At 38.9% G+C, this 18187-nt stretch overlaps 1 protein-coding gene across 2 annotated transcripts in view; it reads left to right on the top strand.

Annotated features, from left to right (window-relative positions):
* si:ch73-281f12.4 (Ras-associating and dilute domain-containing protein-like) overlaps nucleotides 1-5646 on the top strand; it is a 45494-nt gene extending 39848 nt beyond the window's left edge. For both annotated transcript variants that reach the window (XM_048189670.1, XM_048189664.1), the window contains exons 15-16: nucleotides 1233-1372; nucleotides 4754-5646. In XM_048189670.1, coding sequence (XP_048045627.1) covers nucleotides 1233-1372; nucleotides 4754-4841 — 228 coding nt within the window. In that variant the 3' untranslated portion in view covers nucleotides 4842-5646. The remainder of the gene's footprint in view (nucleotides 1-1232; nucleotides 1373-4753) is intronic.
* The last annotated feature ends 12541 nt before the right edge of the window (nucleotides 5647-18187 follow it).

Raw genomic sequence — 18187 nt, 5'->3', positions numbered from 1 at the left:
TTTAATATCCATTTAGGTTGTACAGTAAACCTGCTAGACGAATGCAAACTGTAATGTAATTTGAGCTTGCTGCACAACTTTATTTTTCAACACCTTCAAAACTAGGCTAGTCAACAGCTGTTATGATTAAATATAACAGAGGTTACACTAGATCCAGACATGAAGAATCTGTTCCAAAACCTAGTGAGCTGCCTTGCTGTTTACTCCCTACATTTACAGCATCCTAACCTTTAAAGGTAAATTCACTCAAAAATGAAACTCCTGTCATCATTTACTCACCCTCATGTTGATCCAAACCCAGTCTTTCGTTCCCCTGAGGGATTTCTGTCCCTCCATTGAAAGTTGAATCACTCAAAACTTTGATGCTTCAAAACCTTAATAAAGATGTCATATAAGGAATCAATATAAATTGAGTGTTTAATCCAAATCTGCTGAAGAGACACAATCACTTTTATGATAAACATGTATTAAAACATGGGTAAAATAAATCTATTTTATTTAATTATAAGCTCTCTTCATCAAATATCTGGCTAGATTTGTTCACTGAACTTGTTGCAGTACATTATGGGATTGTCATCGCCACAAAAGAATATATGTTTTGCTTTCTTGGAATTTGGTTTTGGTCAAAGATATCTTGGACAGCAGCAAAATGTTGTTGCCTACCTTTTGTAACAGATTTTGCATCATGAATGTGTCCGCGAGGCCTTAAAATACCGCCTACAAAGGCAGCTCACTAGGTTTTGGAGCAGAGTCATAGTTTCTTAGAGCTTCTTTGTTCACTTGCTCAGAGACTTTGGCCCTGTAAATGCCTTGGAATTGCTGACTTAGGTGTTCACTATGAGGTGCACATGTGGGGGGTAATGTTTTACGAGAAGCTGCTCAGTAGGGGATGAATGTGTTGGCCACACCAATCGTCTTCTGAAGCCAACAATGAATCCAGAGCTTGACTGAACGTGAGAAGATCTCCTGTGTTTCCCAGAACTGCACTGACATTGAGGTTGATGTTAACAATAAGATGAAGTAAGAACCTGATGACTGTGTGGTTGGGCCATCAGAGACAATAAAACATCTACTTTCTCCATGTGACTCAGGACGCTCTCAAACATATTCATCAGTGCCACTAGGGTGATACAGCAGGGATCAAACTAATCATTCATTTCCTGTTGATGCGGATCCTCATCTAATCATCACTAATCTCGAGTCTTGTCTTTGTTTTGGCTTGTTGGTGATAGAAAACTCCCCTGCGAGTGAGTGGGATCTACGTGAAGTCAGTGGTGCCAGATTCCCCAGCAGCCCTCAGCCAGAGACTCAGAGTGGGCGACCGAATCCTCGCTGTGAATGGAGTCAGTCTGGTGGGCGTCGAATACCACAGGTGAACAACATCTGACATGCTGCTGAAGGGTGGCATTTTACCTTAGAATACTTCTTCTTTGTCTCCACAAAAATTACGATTATCAGTTTTATGGTATAACTTCCGTTAATAAGAACTTAAGCCAATATTAGGACCGTTTCAATGTTTTGCATTTTGAAATTGGCAATTAATCACCAAAATTATTTATTTCATAATGTTTCTGGATGTTTTACTTTTGTGTTCCCTTTCAGTCGGTCACGTTCGACATGCGTCAGAAGTGAACGAATTGGGATATCGCTAGAGATCCTTATCACCTTCAAGTGTAACTAAACGAGCCAATGGAATTGTCGTGTGATATTTGCATAACGTGCACTGCCCCGTGCAAGGCAGGTATAAATACGGATGCGAATGCAGTCGCGCTGAGTCTTTCGCTTCAGAGCCAACTTGTGTGTTCCTGCAAGACTTCTTTGAGTCTGCGTTGCCTCCCTCCAGGACCTGAAGGATGCATACTTTCATGTCTCGATTCTGCCTCGACACAGACCCTTCCTACAATTTGCGTTCGAGGGTCAGGCATATCAGTACAAAGTCCTACCCTTTGGGCTGGCCCTGTTGCCAATCATAGGAAGGGTCTGTGTTGAGGCAGAATCGAGACATGAAAGTACGCATCCTTCAGGTTGATCACTGCAATCTAATCCTTGGGACAGATGCATTCGAAAATGCAGCCCGGGAAAGCATAGCCATCAACTCCGGATCGTCTTTACCAAGGTTGTGGAGGCGGCCATTGTTCCCCTCAAGGAACAGGGCGTTCGCATCCTCAACTACCTCAATGACTACCTCATTCTGGCCAGCTCGAGAGCAGTTGTGTGAACACAGGGATTTGGTGCTAGCTCAACTCAGCCGGTTGGGTCTTCGGATCAACTGGGACAAGAGCAAACTCGTCCCTGGGCAGAGGATCTTTTATCTCGGTATGGAACTGGACTCGGTCGCCCGGACAGCGTGCCTCACCGAGGAGCGCGTCCAGTCGGTGTTGAACTGTCTGGGATCGCTTTATCGCAGGACAGCGGCCCCACTGAAACTATTTCAGAGGCTCCTGGGGCATATGGCATCCGCAGCTGCAGTCACGCCACTCAAATTGCTTCATATGAGGCTGCTTCAGCACTGGCTTCACAGCCGAGTCCCGAGATGGGCATGGCAATATGGGCGTGTGTTCCCATAACACCGAGCTGCTGTCATAGTGGTCAGACCCTTCATTCCTGCGGACAGGAGTTCCCCTCAAACAAGTGTCCACCACCGGGTGGGGAGCCACGTACCACGGGCATGCAGTCTCAGGTCTGTGGATGGGGCCTCAACTGCATTGGCATATCAATTGCCTCGAGTTTCTAACAGTATGTCTTGCACTGGGCCGCTTCAAACAGCTGTTGTCAGACAAGCACGTACTAGTCCGTTCAGACAGCACTGCGACATGGTATCGAGTGGTATCGAGTATTGTGCACTTTTGGTGGTATTGGTACCGACTACTAGATTTTGGTATAGTGACATCCCTATTTGTTACTAAAAAAATTGTAAGTATTTTAAAGTAAATAAAAGTATCATAGTATATGTTTTAATAAAGTTAAAAATATTTTAAAAAGCTATAAACTAAACTATTCCATGTTTGACTAAATTATTAAAAGAGTTTCCTTTCTATTGTCTATCCAGTCAAGGTTTATAGGGATTTTAAGAAGTAATTATGTTGCAACTCGCCCACCATCTTTTGCTATGGAGTCAGAAGCTGAGGTCGCTTCGTGACATTCGCATTCCATGTGTGCTCAACCCAGCACACATGTAGAGCTGTGGGCTGGGCGACACCTAACATGTTCACTAGATTCTATAGTGTTGAACAGGCATCTTCCTGTGTACTCCCTTCCAGTTGATGGTGATAAAATGAAGGATCCATTCTAGTGTCGGCTTGCTATGCCATTCCTGCCCCCCGGGCCGGATACGTGCATCTGTTGTTCCAGCTTGTTCCCCATCTTTGCAAAACCTGTTGAGTTCCTCCGCCACCCTCTGCGGCTTGGACATTGCGGAGTGTCTGATGCTAGACCAAGTGTCCATCGGCTGACGTTGACGTTTGGCTGGGTGCCTTTACGTAAGGGGTCCCATATGTGTATTGTCCACTGTTAACTCCCTACGGTGAGCCCTACGGTAAGCCCCGCTCTCCCATTCCTGTCAGATGTGTCTCCCACTGTGCCAAGCTGGAGCCATCCCAGGAATTCCATATGCGCACTGCCCATGGCCAGTCCATACGTGTATTTCCACGTACTACCTTCCCCTCTGGGTAGGTTGTGGCTTCTGCAGCGTCCCCTATGGGTTCACTTTCCCAGTGTGTAGACTTAGAGAGAGTCTACTGCTGTTCCCCATGACTCGTTCAGTAAGACTTGTCTGTGTAAGCTCGCCACCATCTCTGCCCCAAGATGTGCCGGGTGGCTGGAGCTTACGCTAGGCGCTGAAGGGGTCAGTAACTGTGCCGTTTTATTTGGGATCCCAATTCGTCAGTTAATTTCTGACGTACGTCGAATGTGACCACGACCGAACCCTCATTCTCTGAAGGAGAGAATGGAGACGTACGCCACAGTTCCTGTGCTTTCGCTGTAGTGCAGACTCAAGTTGTCTCCTCAGTGAAAAACAGAGCGCGACTGCATCCGCTTCTGTATTTATACCCGCCTTGCGGGGGCAGTGCACGTTATGCAAATATCGCACACCAATTCCATTGGCTCGTTTAGTTACACTCAAAGGTGATAGGGCTCTCTAGCGATATCCCAATTCATCGGTTCATTTCTGACGTACATCTCCGTTCCCTCCTTCAGAGAACGAGGGTTATATACGTAACCAAGATATTTTATTTGTTCTCATTTCACATCATTCTTACAGCAGTTTTTAGTTTATTACAATTTTTATGTAAATCAGCGTTAAAGGCAGCACAACAAATACTAGCATGTGTAAATAATCAAGTTCCCTATTTTTCTAGTCTTTCTGTCTTTTACTTTCAGATCTAGACAATTATCTTTCATTATTATTATCATCAGTATGTGTTTGCATTACAGTATGAAAAAAATCTAAATAATTATTTTAATAATTATTTTCTTTAAGCTAAAGATAATTTCTTCTTTCTTTTGATTTTGGAGAGAAATAATGTCCTATATGTATGTACGTACCCAGAGCTCCTGAAAAACCACAACAAATTCATTGTGTTTGTGCACACTTGGTGAATAAAGCTCATTCTGATTCTGAAATAGTTCTAAACATTAGATTCACATTATAAGATTTAATACAGACATCTGAGGTTTAACAGATGAGATGATGGACGTTCTTGACACAGAAACTGACCGAATAACCCTCCCCTGCTCCTTCTTTTCCTGACAGTGGGAGAGAACTCATCCGGACGTCAAGCGATTCACTCCGATTACTGGTGGCCAAAACTGAATCCAGGAGCTTCATCACCAGATGTTAAGAAACACAACAGACTCATCTGGATTCTTGACTGAATCATCGAGCTGATTTTCCTCATTGATCCATTCAGCCAAATCTGAAACTCAAATATTTTGCTGAAACCAAAGTAAAGGCAATTCAACAGGATTAATTCATGTTTTATTTTTTTTAAGTTGTTGTTGTTGTTGCTTCTGCTGGCAAACTCTTTGTCTCAGAAGGCCAGAATAATATGTTGATATCTTCCATTCATAGTGTTTATTTCACACTTTTCTTTCTATCTTTAATGTAACATAGTTTACCAGATGTTTTAAACCGTTGTTTACCAGTGTTTTATTTTCATTTAGTATCTGTCTGTCTGTGATTTTCTGGTTTCAGAAATAGTTGTGGTCCAGACAGGGTTATTTCAGTTTCCTTAAAGTTCAAACTGGAAGGAAAAGACAATTACAGCTTGATTCTCTGTTTATAACATCCAAATACTGCTGTAAATCAGTGAGAACTACATTAGTTTGTAGTCATTTTGTAATATTTATCCAAAGTATCACTATTAAAGTGCTGCTTTAAATGGTTCATGTTGCTGATGTTATGAAACTAACCTTGTACTGTTTTCATATGACATTTCATATTGATATTACTTGTGAGGTTCCTGATGTCAGTCGATGATATTCTAAATGATTATATTCTTCTCAGTGCCAGAGAAACAGTGTTATATTGTGTCATCTGTGTTCATGATGGTGTATAAAAACTATCAGTTTTAATATTTATGTGTTATTCTACAAGTGTAATAAATATTATTTTGATTTCTTTTTAAAGAAAAGAGATAAACTACATTTTTCTGTCTTGTGTTGATGTATTTTCTATTTGAACAGGAAGTTGGGTGGTACACAGCCATCATTTTATTAGCTTACTGGCTTTTTTAAAAGATGATTTTGTCAATGTTTTGGAGTACACCAGCATATAAATGGCTTTAAAACTAAGAGACATGGACTAAAAGCCACAAAGCTCTAGTTTGTATTTCTCAGGGTCTTTAACTGTGGTCTCGTCCTGCTCTGTTGGGTCTGTTAATCTGAAGAGGGTTTAGAAATGAAATCTAAATAAAGCAACAGCACACTTCTGGGTGAACGAGGAGTCCAGCTGCTGTGAGATGGAGTAGAAGAACTTGGAGGAGCTCAAGGGTGTGTCTGTCAGAGATGCTGCTCACCGCAACACTCAAGACATTTATAGAGCATTTATTGAGTGAGTTTCCACTGCAGCAGCGACACACACACATATACAGGAGCTCATGCTGAGACGCTGCGCTTTAACATCATCTTTACACAAGTTCAGCTCTTTAAAGAGATTTAACAAATGCTGCAAAGCTGCTGAGTCAGATTAGTTTGAATATTCAGCTAACGACAGTGCTGAATAATGCAAAATAACTTATTTCCAAGATGATAAGTGAACTCTGAATTAAACTTAGTATATGTGTATACTAAGTATAATGTGGTCAGATTCACTTACTAAAATACTATGCAGTGATTAGGAAGTAATGAAGTGACTTCTTTGATTAAACTGAATCATTGTGACACACTCATAATATATACCCTCCCAAATCTGTTAATAGTCTATCAAAATAATAATAATAATGATTAACAAATATTTAAACCACTTTATGGTCACACATATATCCTCTCCTCTCACTTTTAAAAGTGTTAAACATCTCAAAATATTTACCTGGTTGAATGGGTAATTAGAATTCAGTTTCTATACATTGACACAGAAACAGAGTTTGACTCTAGAATGTACATTTCCTGAAGAAAATGTGAATGGTGCTTGCAGTGGCAAAACTCGGCACTCTTGATTAGCATGATGCTAACATAATTACCGTCATATACTTAACATATATACAGTGGGTACAGAAAGTATTCAGACCCCCTTAAATTTTTCACTTTTTGTTATATTGCAGCCATTTGCTAAAATCATTTGTTCATTTTTTTTCCTCATTAATGTACACACAGCACCCCATATTGACAGAAAAACACAGAATTGTTGACATTTTTGCAGATTAAACTGAAATATCACATGGTCCTAAGTATTCAGACCCTTTGCTCAGTATTTAGTAGAAGCACCCTTTTGATCTAATACAGCCATGAGTCTTTTTGGGAAAGATACAACAAATTTTTTCATTTGGGGATCCTCTGCCATTCTTCCTTGCAGATCCTCTCCAGTTCTGTCAGGTTGGATGGTAAACGTTGGTGGACAGCCATTTTTAGGTCTCTCCAGAGATGCTCAATTGGGTTTAAGTCAGGGCTCTGGCTGGGCCATTCAAGAACAGTCACGGAGTTGTTGTGAAGCCACTCATTCATTATTTTAGCTGTGTGCTTAGGGTCATTGTCTTGTTGGAAGGTAAACCTTCGGCCCAGTCTGAGGTCCTGAGCACTCTGGAGAAGGTTTTCGTCCAGGATATGCCTGTACTTGGCCGCATTCATCTTTCCCTTGATTGCAACCAGTCTTCCTGTCCCTGCAGCTGAAAAACACCCCCACAGCATGATGCTGCCACCACCTTGCTTCACTGTTGGGACTGTATTGGACAGTATTGATGAGCAGTGCCTGGTTTTCTCCACACATACCACTTAGAATTAAGGCCAAAAAGTTCTATCTTGGTCTCATCAAACCAGAGAATCTTATTTCTCACCATCTTGGCAAACTCCATGTGGGCTTTCATGTGTCTTGCACTGAGGAGAGGCTTGCGTCGGGCCACTCTGCCATAAAGCCCCGACTGGTGGAGGGCTGCAGTGATGGTTGACTTTCTACAACTTTCTCCCATCTCCCGACTGCATCTCTGGAGCTCAGCCACAGTGATCTTTGGGTTCTTCTTTACCTCTCTCACCAAGGCTCTTCTCCCCCGATAGCTCAGTTTGGCCGGACGGCCAGCTCTAGGAAGGGTTCTGGTCGTCCCAAACGTCTTCCATTTAAGGATTATGGAGGCCACTGTGCTCTTAGGAACCTTAAGTGCAGCAGAATTTTTTTTGTAACCTTGGCCAGATCTGTGCCTTGCCACAATTCTGTCTCTGAGCTCTTCAGGCAGTTCCTTTGACCTCATGATTCTCATTTGCTCTGACATGCACTGTGAGCTGTAAGGTCTTATATAGACAGGTGTGTGGCTTTCCTAATCAAGTCCAATCAGTATAATCAAACACAGCTGGACTCAAATGAAGGTGTAGAACCATCTCAAGGATGATCAGAAGAAATGGACAGCACCTGAGTTAAATATATGAGTGTCACAGCAAAGGGTCTGAATACTTAGGACCATGTGATATTTTAGTTTTTCTTTTTTAATAAATCTGCAAAAATGTCAACAATTCTGTGTTTTTCTGTCAATATGGGGTGCTGTGTGTACATTAATGAGGAAAAAAATGAACTTAAATGATTTTAGCAAATGGCTGCAATATAACAAAGAGTGAAAAATTTAAGGGGGTCTGAATACTTTCCGTACCCACTGTATATACTATAACACCCTTGTGTTAGTGCTGTTGGTTTGGGTTGGTGTTTGTCCATCTGAGCAGGACTGTCGACAGAAAAAGGGAATTTAAACCATGGCTCTGATTATGGAGCATTTAAATCCATCATACTTCATGTACTTCTATATCTTTTCATTCCTAACATTACAGGAGATGGATGGAGGCGTTTGTAAGTATTTCATAGCCGTGTGAAAATGAATAGTGTTGTTTGTGAGACACTTTTTCCAGACGCAGCAGATCTAGTCTGGAGTTTGAGCAGCCAGAAGATGAACGAGATGAATTCACTCACTCGACGCTAATGTTGTAGTCAAAACCACCTAATCCAAGACTAAGACCAATGTTGAGACCAAGACAAGACCAGCAATCCTCAAATTCATCTAAAAGATCCACATCAGCACCTGAAAAATAACTTGTTTTTAATGAATAAATACAGAATAAGACACTATATGGAGCTGTTAATCAAATGAAATCATTAATAACAAAGTTCATCTTTGCACTGCAGGAGTGGCACAGAAGCTGCATCTGAATTAGTAAAATTACAAATGCATAAATAATGTTGAGATTAATGTTTTAAAAATAAAATTTAGTTTATTGAGTGTTTGTATAAAAGCAATATCAGGTTAAAAATTGTGCTCAAATTTGTGAAAATAGCTCGTGTGATATTGCTTAATTATATCAAGTTACAATATCAAAATCCAGATCTCATACAAGTACTTTTTTTGCAACAATATCTTGAATTTTGTGAGCATTTGTATTAATTTTGGTTACATTTTTTAACAATCCCTTATTAATTTCTGACCCAGCACAATAAATAAATCAAATTGCAAACTGCATTATTGATTGATTGCATCTGAAGCAGGAAGTTGTACATCAGATCACATTAATGATGTTAATAAATAAATCAGACAATGCACCTCAGTTGTGGTCTTAAAACTAAATCCAGAGTCCTCTCAGTCTGAGACCAAGACAAGACCGAGTACAAATGCAGTCGAGACCAAGACAAGACCTTCAAAAAATGGTCTTAAGACCTGTCTTGAGTACTACAACACTACTCGACTCTCAGTGACAGCAGGTTAGTTGAACTCATGTTTTCTGTCACTATATGAGCTTCTGTCTGAATGATGTTTGTCTCCCTCTGCTGGACTGAGTTGATCAAACCTCCAGACAGATCAGATTATTTGAGACAATCATTCTTGAAGACAATCATTCTTGCTGAACAATAACCACCGATATCTATAATATTTTCCACAATATTTTCTGACAATTTTATGATTGGTTTATGTACTACAAACACTTGTGCATGAAGTCCTCATGGATTTTATACAATGTAAAACAAATGATCAAAAATATACAGTACCTTTCAAGAGTTTGGAAACAAGTCTCTTCTGCTCACCAAGACTGCAGTTATTTAATCAAAAATGCCATAAAAACTGTAATATTGTGAAATAGTATTATAATTTAAAATAACTGTTTTCTATGTGAAATGTAATTTATTCCGGTGATGTAAATGTTCACTCTTCAGTGTCACATGATCCTTCATAAATCATTCTAATATGATGATTTGATGATCAAGAAACATTTCTGATTATTTATGTTGAAAGTAATTGTGCTGCTTCATATTTCTGTGGAAACCTTGATGCCATTCAAACATTTGTTGTAAGATTAAAAAAACAGAGAAATTAATAAATGTATTCATCAAGCATGCATTAAATTGATCAAAATAGAGCAAAGAATATACACTAACAAGAAGCAACACTCAATAGAACGTTCCATTGCAACACCGGCGCCCATCAGCAACCCTGCGTTTCCGCCATTTTGGGGTGAAAGCGAGTCATCAGTTCACTAGTTTCTATGGCAATATCAGCTGCTTTTTTGTTTTTTGTTTTTTTGTTTAAAAAGTGAAAATGCATCAGAAAAATTGGGAACGCTGAACAATAAATATATGAATATAACAGCTTGACAGAAATGTACTGTTTTTGCAGTGTTGTCTTATATTAATGTCCGTTAAAGCAAGACTATGTAAACAAAAAACACTGTGTCCAAAAGTGGGAATTAGCATCATGTTCTATAAGGTCATTATGTTTGTAGCGTGATCCAGGGGATTAAAACGTATTTCAGACCTAGTGGAGTAATTTACTATTATATTACTCCACTAGGTCTGCCCTAGATCACGCTACAAACATGATGATCTTAACTTTATTAATTATTAATTTATTAATTTACCCTACTATTAATAGTAAATAGGGTGAATTGCCCTAATGTGGGACTTTTTTTTTTTTTTTGCATTTCAGACTTCTGTGACATATTGCGATGTGTAACCAAAACATTAAATCCACACAATACCATTTTAAAAAACCCAGGATGTTTCTTAATCAAATCAAAAGAGAAAATGCAGATAACACATTTATAAAAGAAATTATAGACATATTAGTGTTCTTAGTGCAAGTCGTCTAAAACAATCTGGTGCTTCCTAATGTGGGACACTGAAAAGTCTATAAGAAAAAGGTCAAAATCTATGATAATAATAATAATAATAATAATAATAATAAAGGGTCTATGAAAAGTAAAAAGTCTATGATAAAAAGCCTAAATCAATTGATTCATGTAGAATAGTAAAATCTTAAAGGAACACTCCACTTTTTTTGAAAATAGGCTCATTTTCCAACTCCCCTAGAGTTAAAGAGTTGAGTTTTACCGTTTTCAAATCCATTCAGCCGATCTCCGGTTCTGGCGGTACCACTTTTAGCATAGCTTAGCATAGTGCATTGGATCTGATTAGACCGTTAGCATCGCGCTTAAAAATCACCAGAGTTTCGATATTTTTCCTATTTAAAACTTGACTCTTCTGTAGTTAAATCGTGTACTAAGACCGACGGAAAATGAAAAGTTGCGATTTTCTAGGCTGATATGGCTAGGAACTATACTCTCATTCCGGCGTAATAATCAAGGAACTTTGCTGCCGTATCATGGGTGCAGCAGGCGCAATGATATTACGCAGCGTCTCTCACACACGTCTCCATGGTTGCAAGGCACGTTCCCTGTGCAAGCAGGGGCTCACGGGCGCTGCGTAATATCATTGCACTGCTGCAGCCATGGAACGGCAGCAAAGTTCCTTGATTATTACGCCAGAATGAGAGTATAGTTCCTAGCCATATCAGCCTAGAAAATCACAACTTTTTATTTTCCGTCGGTCTTAGTACACGATTTAACTACAGAAGAGTCAAGTTTTAAATAGGAAAAATATCTAAACTCTTTGGTCATTTTTAAGCGCGATGCTAACGGTCTAATCAGATTCAATGAACTATGCTAAGCTATGCTAAAAGTGGTACCGCCAGAACCGGAGACCGGCTGAATGGATTCGAAAACGGTAAAACTCAACTCTTTAACTCTAGGGGAGTTGGAAAATGAGCCTATTTTCAAAAAAAGTGGAGTGTTCCTTTAAGTTTTTCAGTCATACGACCACTTGGCGATGCGTATAGTGTCGGTGGTGTCTTCTACGGAGAGTCTCTTTTGGTGAATGCTGGAATGACAAGTTTCACCTTCCTTTCATAGAGGGGATCGGTAATGGTGAAGCCTCTGTCTGCAATTACTTCGTCGCCTGTTATGCATTTAGTTATGAATTTATCACAACACCAGGTTTTGAAACACCAAACCTTTAAGCAAGATCACCCTGCAATAAATTAAGACGCAGCTTCATCAGAGTCATCAGGAGCTGATCCCAACTGTGTAGCTGGAAGCTGTTGGTGTATGTGTTGGTAAGGTGCTCGGTGACTGAATGAAATGCATCCAATGTCAACCCTGTGTGCTGACAAAGATGGTTGTTTCTCAGCAGAGTTGTGTACAATGGTGCCAACTCAACATTGTGTTCTCATATCAGATGTAGGCAGCTTCAGATTGAGATGTGATGTTGAAGTGTAGTTGTGGTCAGAGACAGATGGATCCTCCTATTGTGTTTCTGCATCGCAGTTCAGGGGTATGTGGATGTGATCATCTTCACTCTTGTCTACTGCATCACTGACGCTCATTGATGCATCTGTGGAAATAATATATAACCATAAATATTATTTAATGCAATTTCCAATAATGTAATTTCTCCTGTGACAGTATTGTCACATTTGTCAAATTTATGGGTCCATAACTGACAAATTATGGACATTTCTCATGAAATGTCTGAAAATGTGCATGGTGACAGTCAAGTACATTGGGGATAAGGCCCCCGTGGAACTTTTAACGCACCCTCAAAGGTAATTTATTTCACATTCACTTGTAGCAAAAACAAAATAGTCTTCTTTTATGAGATGATATCAGAACGTGCAGTTATAAGATATTACTCCTTTTAAGCAAAAGTAGTGTGCATGCAAAACAATGATAACATGATCATTTTGTTTAATCATCCATGTTTGATGTTCTGGAGTCCTTCATCTGAAGTCTTCATAACAGGCTGGATCCAATCTGAAGCTGGAGCTGGAGCTGATAGTCTCTAGTTACCTTGTGACATTGAAATCTGTAATATTTGCTTGAATTAATTTTTTGTCCATAACTTTAAAATTCTACAGTAAAAATGTTTGAAAATGTGCATGGTGACAGTCGAGTACATTGGGAATAACGCTCTAGTGCAACTTTTAACGCACCCTCAAAGGCAGCTGAGATATAGCGCCTCCAATTGGGCCAATAGTGCAATTTCTCTGGTAACTGTATTGACACATTTGTCAAATTCATGGGTCCATAACTTTAAAATGCTACAGTAAAAATGTCTGAAAATGTGCATGGTGACAACCGAGTACATTGGGAATAAGGCCCCAGTAAAACTTTTAACGCACCCTCAAAGGCAGCTGAGATATAGCACCTCCAATTAGGCCAATAATGTAATTTCTACTGTGACTGTATTGTCACATTTGTCAAATTCATGGGTCCATAACTTTAAAATGCTACAGTAAAAATGTCTGAAAATGTGCATGGTGACAGTCGAGTACATTGGGAATAAGGCCCTAGTGCAACTTTTAAAGGAACGCTCCACTTTTTTTGAAAATAGGCTCATTTTCCAACTCCCCTAGAGTTAAAGAGTTGAGTTTTACCGTTTTCAAATCCATTCAGCCGATCTCCGGTTCTGGCGGTACCACTTTTAGCATAGCTTAGCATAGTGCATTGGATCTGATTAGACCGTTAGCATCGCGCTTAAAAATCACCAAAGAGTTTCGATATTTTTCCTATTTAAAACTTGACTCTTCTGTAGTTAAATCGTGTACTAAGACCGACGGAAAATGAAAAGTTGCGATTTTCTAGGCTGATATGGCTAGGAACTATACTCTCATTCTGGCGTAATAATCAAGGAACTTTGCTGCCGTATCATGGGTGCAGCAGGCGCAATGATATTACGCAGCGTCTCTCACACACGTCTCCATGGTTGCAAGGCACGTTCCCTGTGCAAGCAGGGGCTCACGGGCGCTGTGTAATATCATTGCACTGCTGCAGCCATGGAACGGCAGCAAAGTTCCTTGATTATTACGCCAGAATGAGAGTATAGTTCCTAGCCATATCAGCCTAGAAAATCACAACTTTTTATTTTCCGTCGGTCTTAGTACACGATTTAACTACAGAAGAGTCAAGTTTTAAATAGGAAAAATATCTAAACTCTTTGGTCATTTTTAAGCGCGATGCTAACGGTCTAATCAGATTCAATGAACTATGCTAAGCTATGCTAAAAGTGGTACCGCCAGAACCGGAGACCGGCTGAATGGATTCGAAAACTGTAAAACTCAACTCTTTAACTCTAGGGGAGTTGGAAAATGAGCCTATTTTAAAAAAAAGTGGAGTGTTCCTTTAACGCACCTTCAAAGGCAGCTGAGATATAGCGCCTCCAATTGGGCCAATAATGCAATTTCTCCTGTGACTGTATTGTCACATTTGTCAAATTCATGGGTCCATAACTTTAAAATGCTACAGTAAAAATGTTTGAAAGTGTACATGGTGACACTCAAGTACATTAGGAATAAGGCCCCAGTACAACTTTTAATGCACCCTCAAAAACAGCTGAGATATAGCGCCTCCAATTGGGCCAATGGTGCAATTTCTCATGAAACTTTTGTCACATTTGTCAAATTCATGGGTCCATTACTTTAAAATGCTACAGTAAAATTGCGCATAATGTTGCATGGTGACAGTCAGGTGCACTTGGAATCAGGCCCCAGTGCAACTTTTAACACACCCCCAAAGGCAGCTGAGATATAGCGCCTCCAATTGGGCTAATAGTGCAATTTCTCCTGTAACTGTATTGTCACATTTGTCAAATTCATGGGTCCATAACTTTAGAATGCTACAGTAAAAATGTCTGAAAATGTGCATGGTGACAGTCAAGTACATTGGGGATAAGGCCCCTGTGGAACTTTTAACGCACCCTCAAAGGTAATTTATTTCACATTCACTTGTAGCAAAAACAAAATAGTCTTCTTTTATGAGATGATATCAGAACGTACAGTTATAAGATATTACTCCTTTTAAGCAAAAGTAGTGTGCATGCAAAACAATGATAACATGATCATTTTGTTTAATCATCCATGTTTGATGTTCTGGAGTCCTTCATCTGAAGTCTTCATAACAGGCTGGATCCAATCTGAAGCTGGAGCTGGAGCTGATAGTCTCTAGTTACCTTGTGACATTGAAATCTGTAATATTTGCTTGAATTATTTTTTTTATTCAGTTAATTCATTAATGCATTCAAATGATGACGTGCAAAAATAATGATGTAATTGTTTTTTATATAGCCTACCTTTGTAATTGTACAGTAATTTTCACTGATATTTCGGTGTTATTTACATTTCAGAATAGTTTATTATTTTTTTCTAAAAATAGATAATATAGAATAAAAAGCGTGAAAAGAGAAAAACCACATATATCAGTGTTATTTGCATTTCAAAATAGTTTATTTTCCTTTAATTCTGAAAATAGACCCTAAAAGCAACACAATACCTTAAAAAAGCGCGAAAAAGAGAAAAACCGCACTGTCCCTAAGTTGAGCGTGAATAAGAAGCTACAAACGCGGAAGCGTCGCGTCTTTTAAGGTGGACCGGATAGCGTCAATAAGAAGCTGCGACTAAGGCTGCATTCACACGGGGCGCCGGCGTTAACGCTTCTCGTTTACTTTGAATGGGTGACGTCATGCGTTGCCGAACTGAATTGTGGGTTCCGTCGCGTCGCTTCACTCGCGTTGCAAGCGGCAGAAGTTGAAGATTTCTCAACTTTTCAAGCGCCAACGCAGGCATCATCCAATCAGATCGCCCTATGCAAATACCCTAGAGCAGTCGCAGCCAACTGCGTTCGTGCAACACCGGAAAGTAATGTGATTGGCTGTAATCACTATAACGGTCGCGTCAGCACAAGCTTCAGACACGCCCTCCGTCAAGCGTTGACGCTGACGCCCCGTGTGAATGCAGCGTAAGAAGCTGGATTCTATGGAAGCCTGTTTCCGCCACTAAAAAAAAAAAAAAAAAAGCCACTAAAAAAAAAAAAAAAGATGAATTGCGACTTTTTATCTCAGAATTCTGACTTTTTAACTCGCAATTGCGAGTTTAGATCTCACAATTGCGAGTTATAAAGTCAGAATTGCGAGATATAAAGTCGCAATTGCGAGTTATAAAGTCAGAATTCTGAGATATAAAGTCGCAATTGCGTGATAAAAAGTCAGAATTCTGAGATATAAAGTCGCAATTGCGTGATATAAAGTCAGAATTCTGAGATATAAAGTCGCAATTGCGAGTTATAAAGTCAGAATTCTGAGATATAAAGTCGCAATTGCGTGATATAAAGTCAGAATTCTGAGATATAAAGTCGCAATTGCGAGTTATAAAGTCAGAATTCTGAGATATAAAGTCGCAATTGCGTGATATAAAGTCAGAATTCTGAGATATAAAGTCGCAATTGCGAGTTATAAAGTCAGAATTCTGAGATATAAAGTCGCAATTGCGAGTTATAAAGTCAGAATTCTGAGATATAAAGTCGCAATTGCGAGTTATAAAGTCAGAATTCTGAGATATAAAGTCGCAATTGCGAGTTATAAAGTCAGAATTCTGAGATATAAAGTCGCAATTGCGTGATATAAAGTCAGAATTCTGAGATATAAAGTCGCAATTGCGTGATATAAAGTCAGAATTCTGACTTTTTCTCACTACTGTGAAACGTTATTTCTCACAGTTCTTACTTTGCTTGCGTTTCCTTTCATTGCGACTGACCATCAGGATTACTGCTTTGTTATTATTATACATTAAATAGACCATCAGGATTGCTGCTTTGTTATTATTATACATAAAATAGAGGACATCATAAAGGATTATTTTTAGCGCCGATTTACCAATAAAGAAATATTGATTTTACTGGAGGACACATAAAGATTAGTCTCCGGACATATGCATTATGCAGGAATATAGAATGTTTCCACGGTAACCTTGTACACAAGTACAGCGTTTCAAGGAGAAAAAATCAGCTTTTACTGCCATCTAGTGGGCTTAATACTAAAACAACCAATACCTATCATGTTTCATTAACTTTGCAACTCAAGGGTAGAATCATGCAATTCTGCAAATTACAGTCGAGGTATTTGGGCAATAAAAGTTGTTTTTAACAGAATGGATACACTAATGAATTTTACACAATAATAACAATATAATAATAATCATAATAAGAAGAAGAATCAGCTGTGGCGGAGGCGCAATAAATCAGACAAAGCTGAAGTGGCACATTTTATACACCATCAGCTTCAGACTTCACGGCAGCACGGCTATCGTTGGATGCACTGTTACAGACAGAGATACTGACCATCAGTTAATTTCGAGAAAAAATGTCAGAATTCTGACTTTTTATCACGCAATTGCGACTTTTTATCTCAGAATTCTGACTTTTTATCACGCAATTGCGACTTTATATCTCAGAATTCTGACTTTATATCACGCAATTGCGACTTTATATCTCAGAATTCTGACTTTATAACTCGCAATTGCGACTTTATATCTCGCAATTCTGACTTTATATCACGCAATTGCGACTTTATATCTCAGAATTCTGACTTTATAACTCGCAATTGCGACTTTATATCTCAAAATTCTGACTTTTTATCACGCAATTGCGACTTTATATCTCAGAATTCTGACTTTATAACTCGCAATTGCGAGTTAAAAAGTCAGAATTCTGAGATAAAAAGTCGCAATTCATTTTTTTTTTTAGTGGCTTTTTTTTTTTTTTTTTTGGGGTTTTTTTTTTTTTTTTTGGTGGCGGAAACGGGCTTCTATGGAAGCCCATTTCCGCCACATAAGAAAAAAATAAAAAGTCGAAATTATGACTTTAAAAGTCATAATTATGAGATAAAAAGTCGAAATTATGACTTAGTAAGTCGAAATTATGACTTTAAAAGTCATAATTATGAGATAAAAAGTCGAAATGACTTTAAAAGTCATAATTATGAGATAAAAAGTCGAAATTATGACTTTAAAAGTCATAATTCTGAGATAAAAAGTCGAAATTATGTCATACCAAGTCGAAATTTCGACATACTATGTCGAAATTATGAGATTAAAAAATCGAAATTATGACTTTAAAAGTAGAAATTATGACATAACTAAATCGAAATTATTTTGCTGACTTCCAAGCTCATTGATCTGACGCGCCCGACACGGCAAGACACAAGATGAATGCTTCCATAGAATTGTGAACAGCTAAGGAGCATTTTAATCAGTTTGATTACATTCTTGCCTTATAGCGGAACGGCACGGAATAGCTCTCGGAGCAAACACACGTTTGAAAGGATTTAAGCAAAGAACTGCATAACCCCAAGTAAGTCAGTGCAGCCTATGAACAGAATAAACTATTGCACATAAGTAAAAAA

The sequence above is a fragment of the Megalobrama amblycephala genome, linkage group LG1 (assembly GCF_018812025.1).
Source record: "Megalobrama amblycephala isolate DHTTF-2021 linkage group LG1, ASM1881202v1, whole genome shotgun sequence".
Classification (NCBI taxonomy): Eukaryota; Metazoa; Chordata; class Actinopteri; order Cypriniformes; family Xenocyprididae; genus Megalobrama; species Megalobrama amblycephala.
Note: the sequence above shows the minus strand (reverse complement) of the source record. Positions and strands in the feature narration are given on the sequence as shown.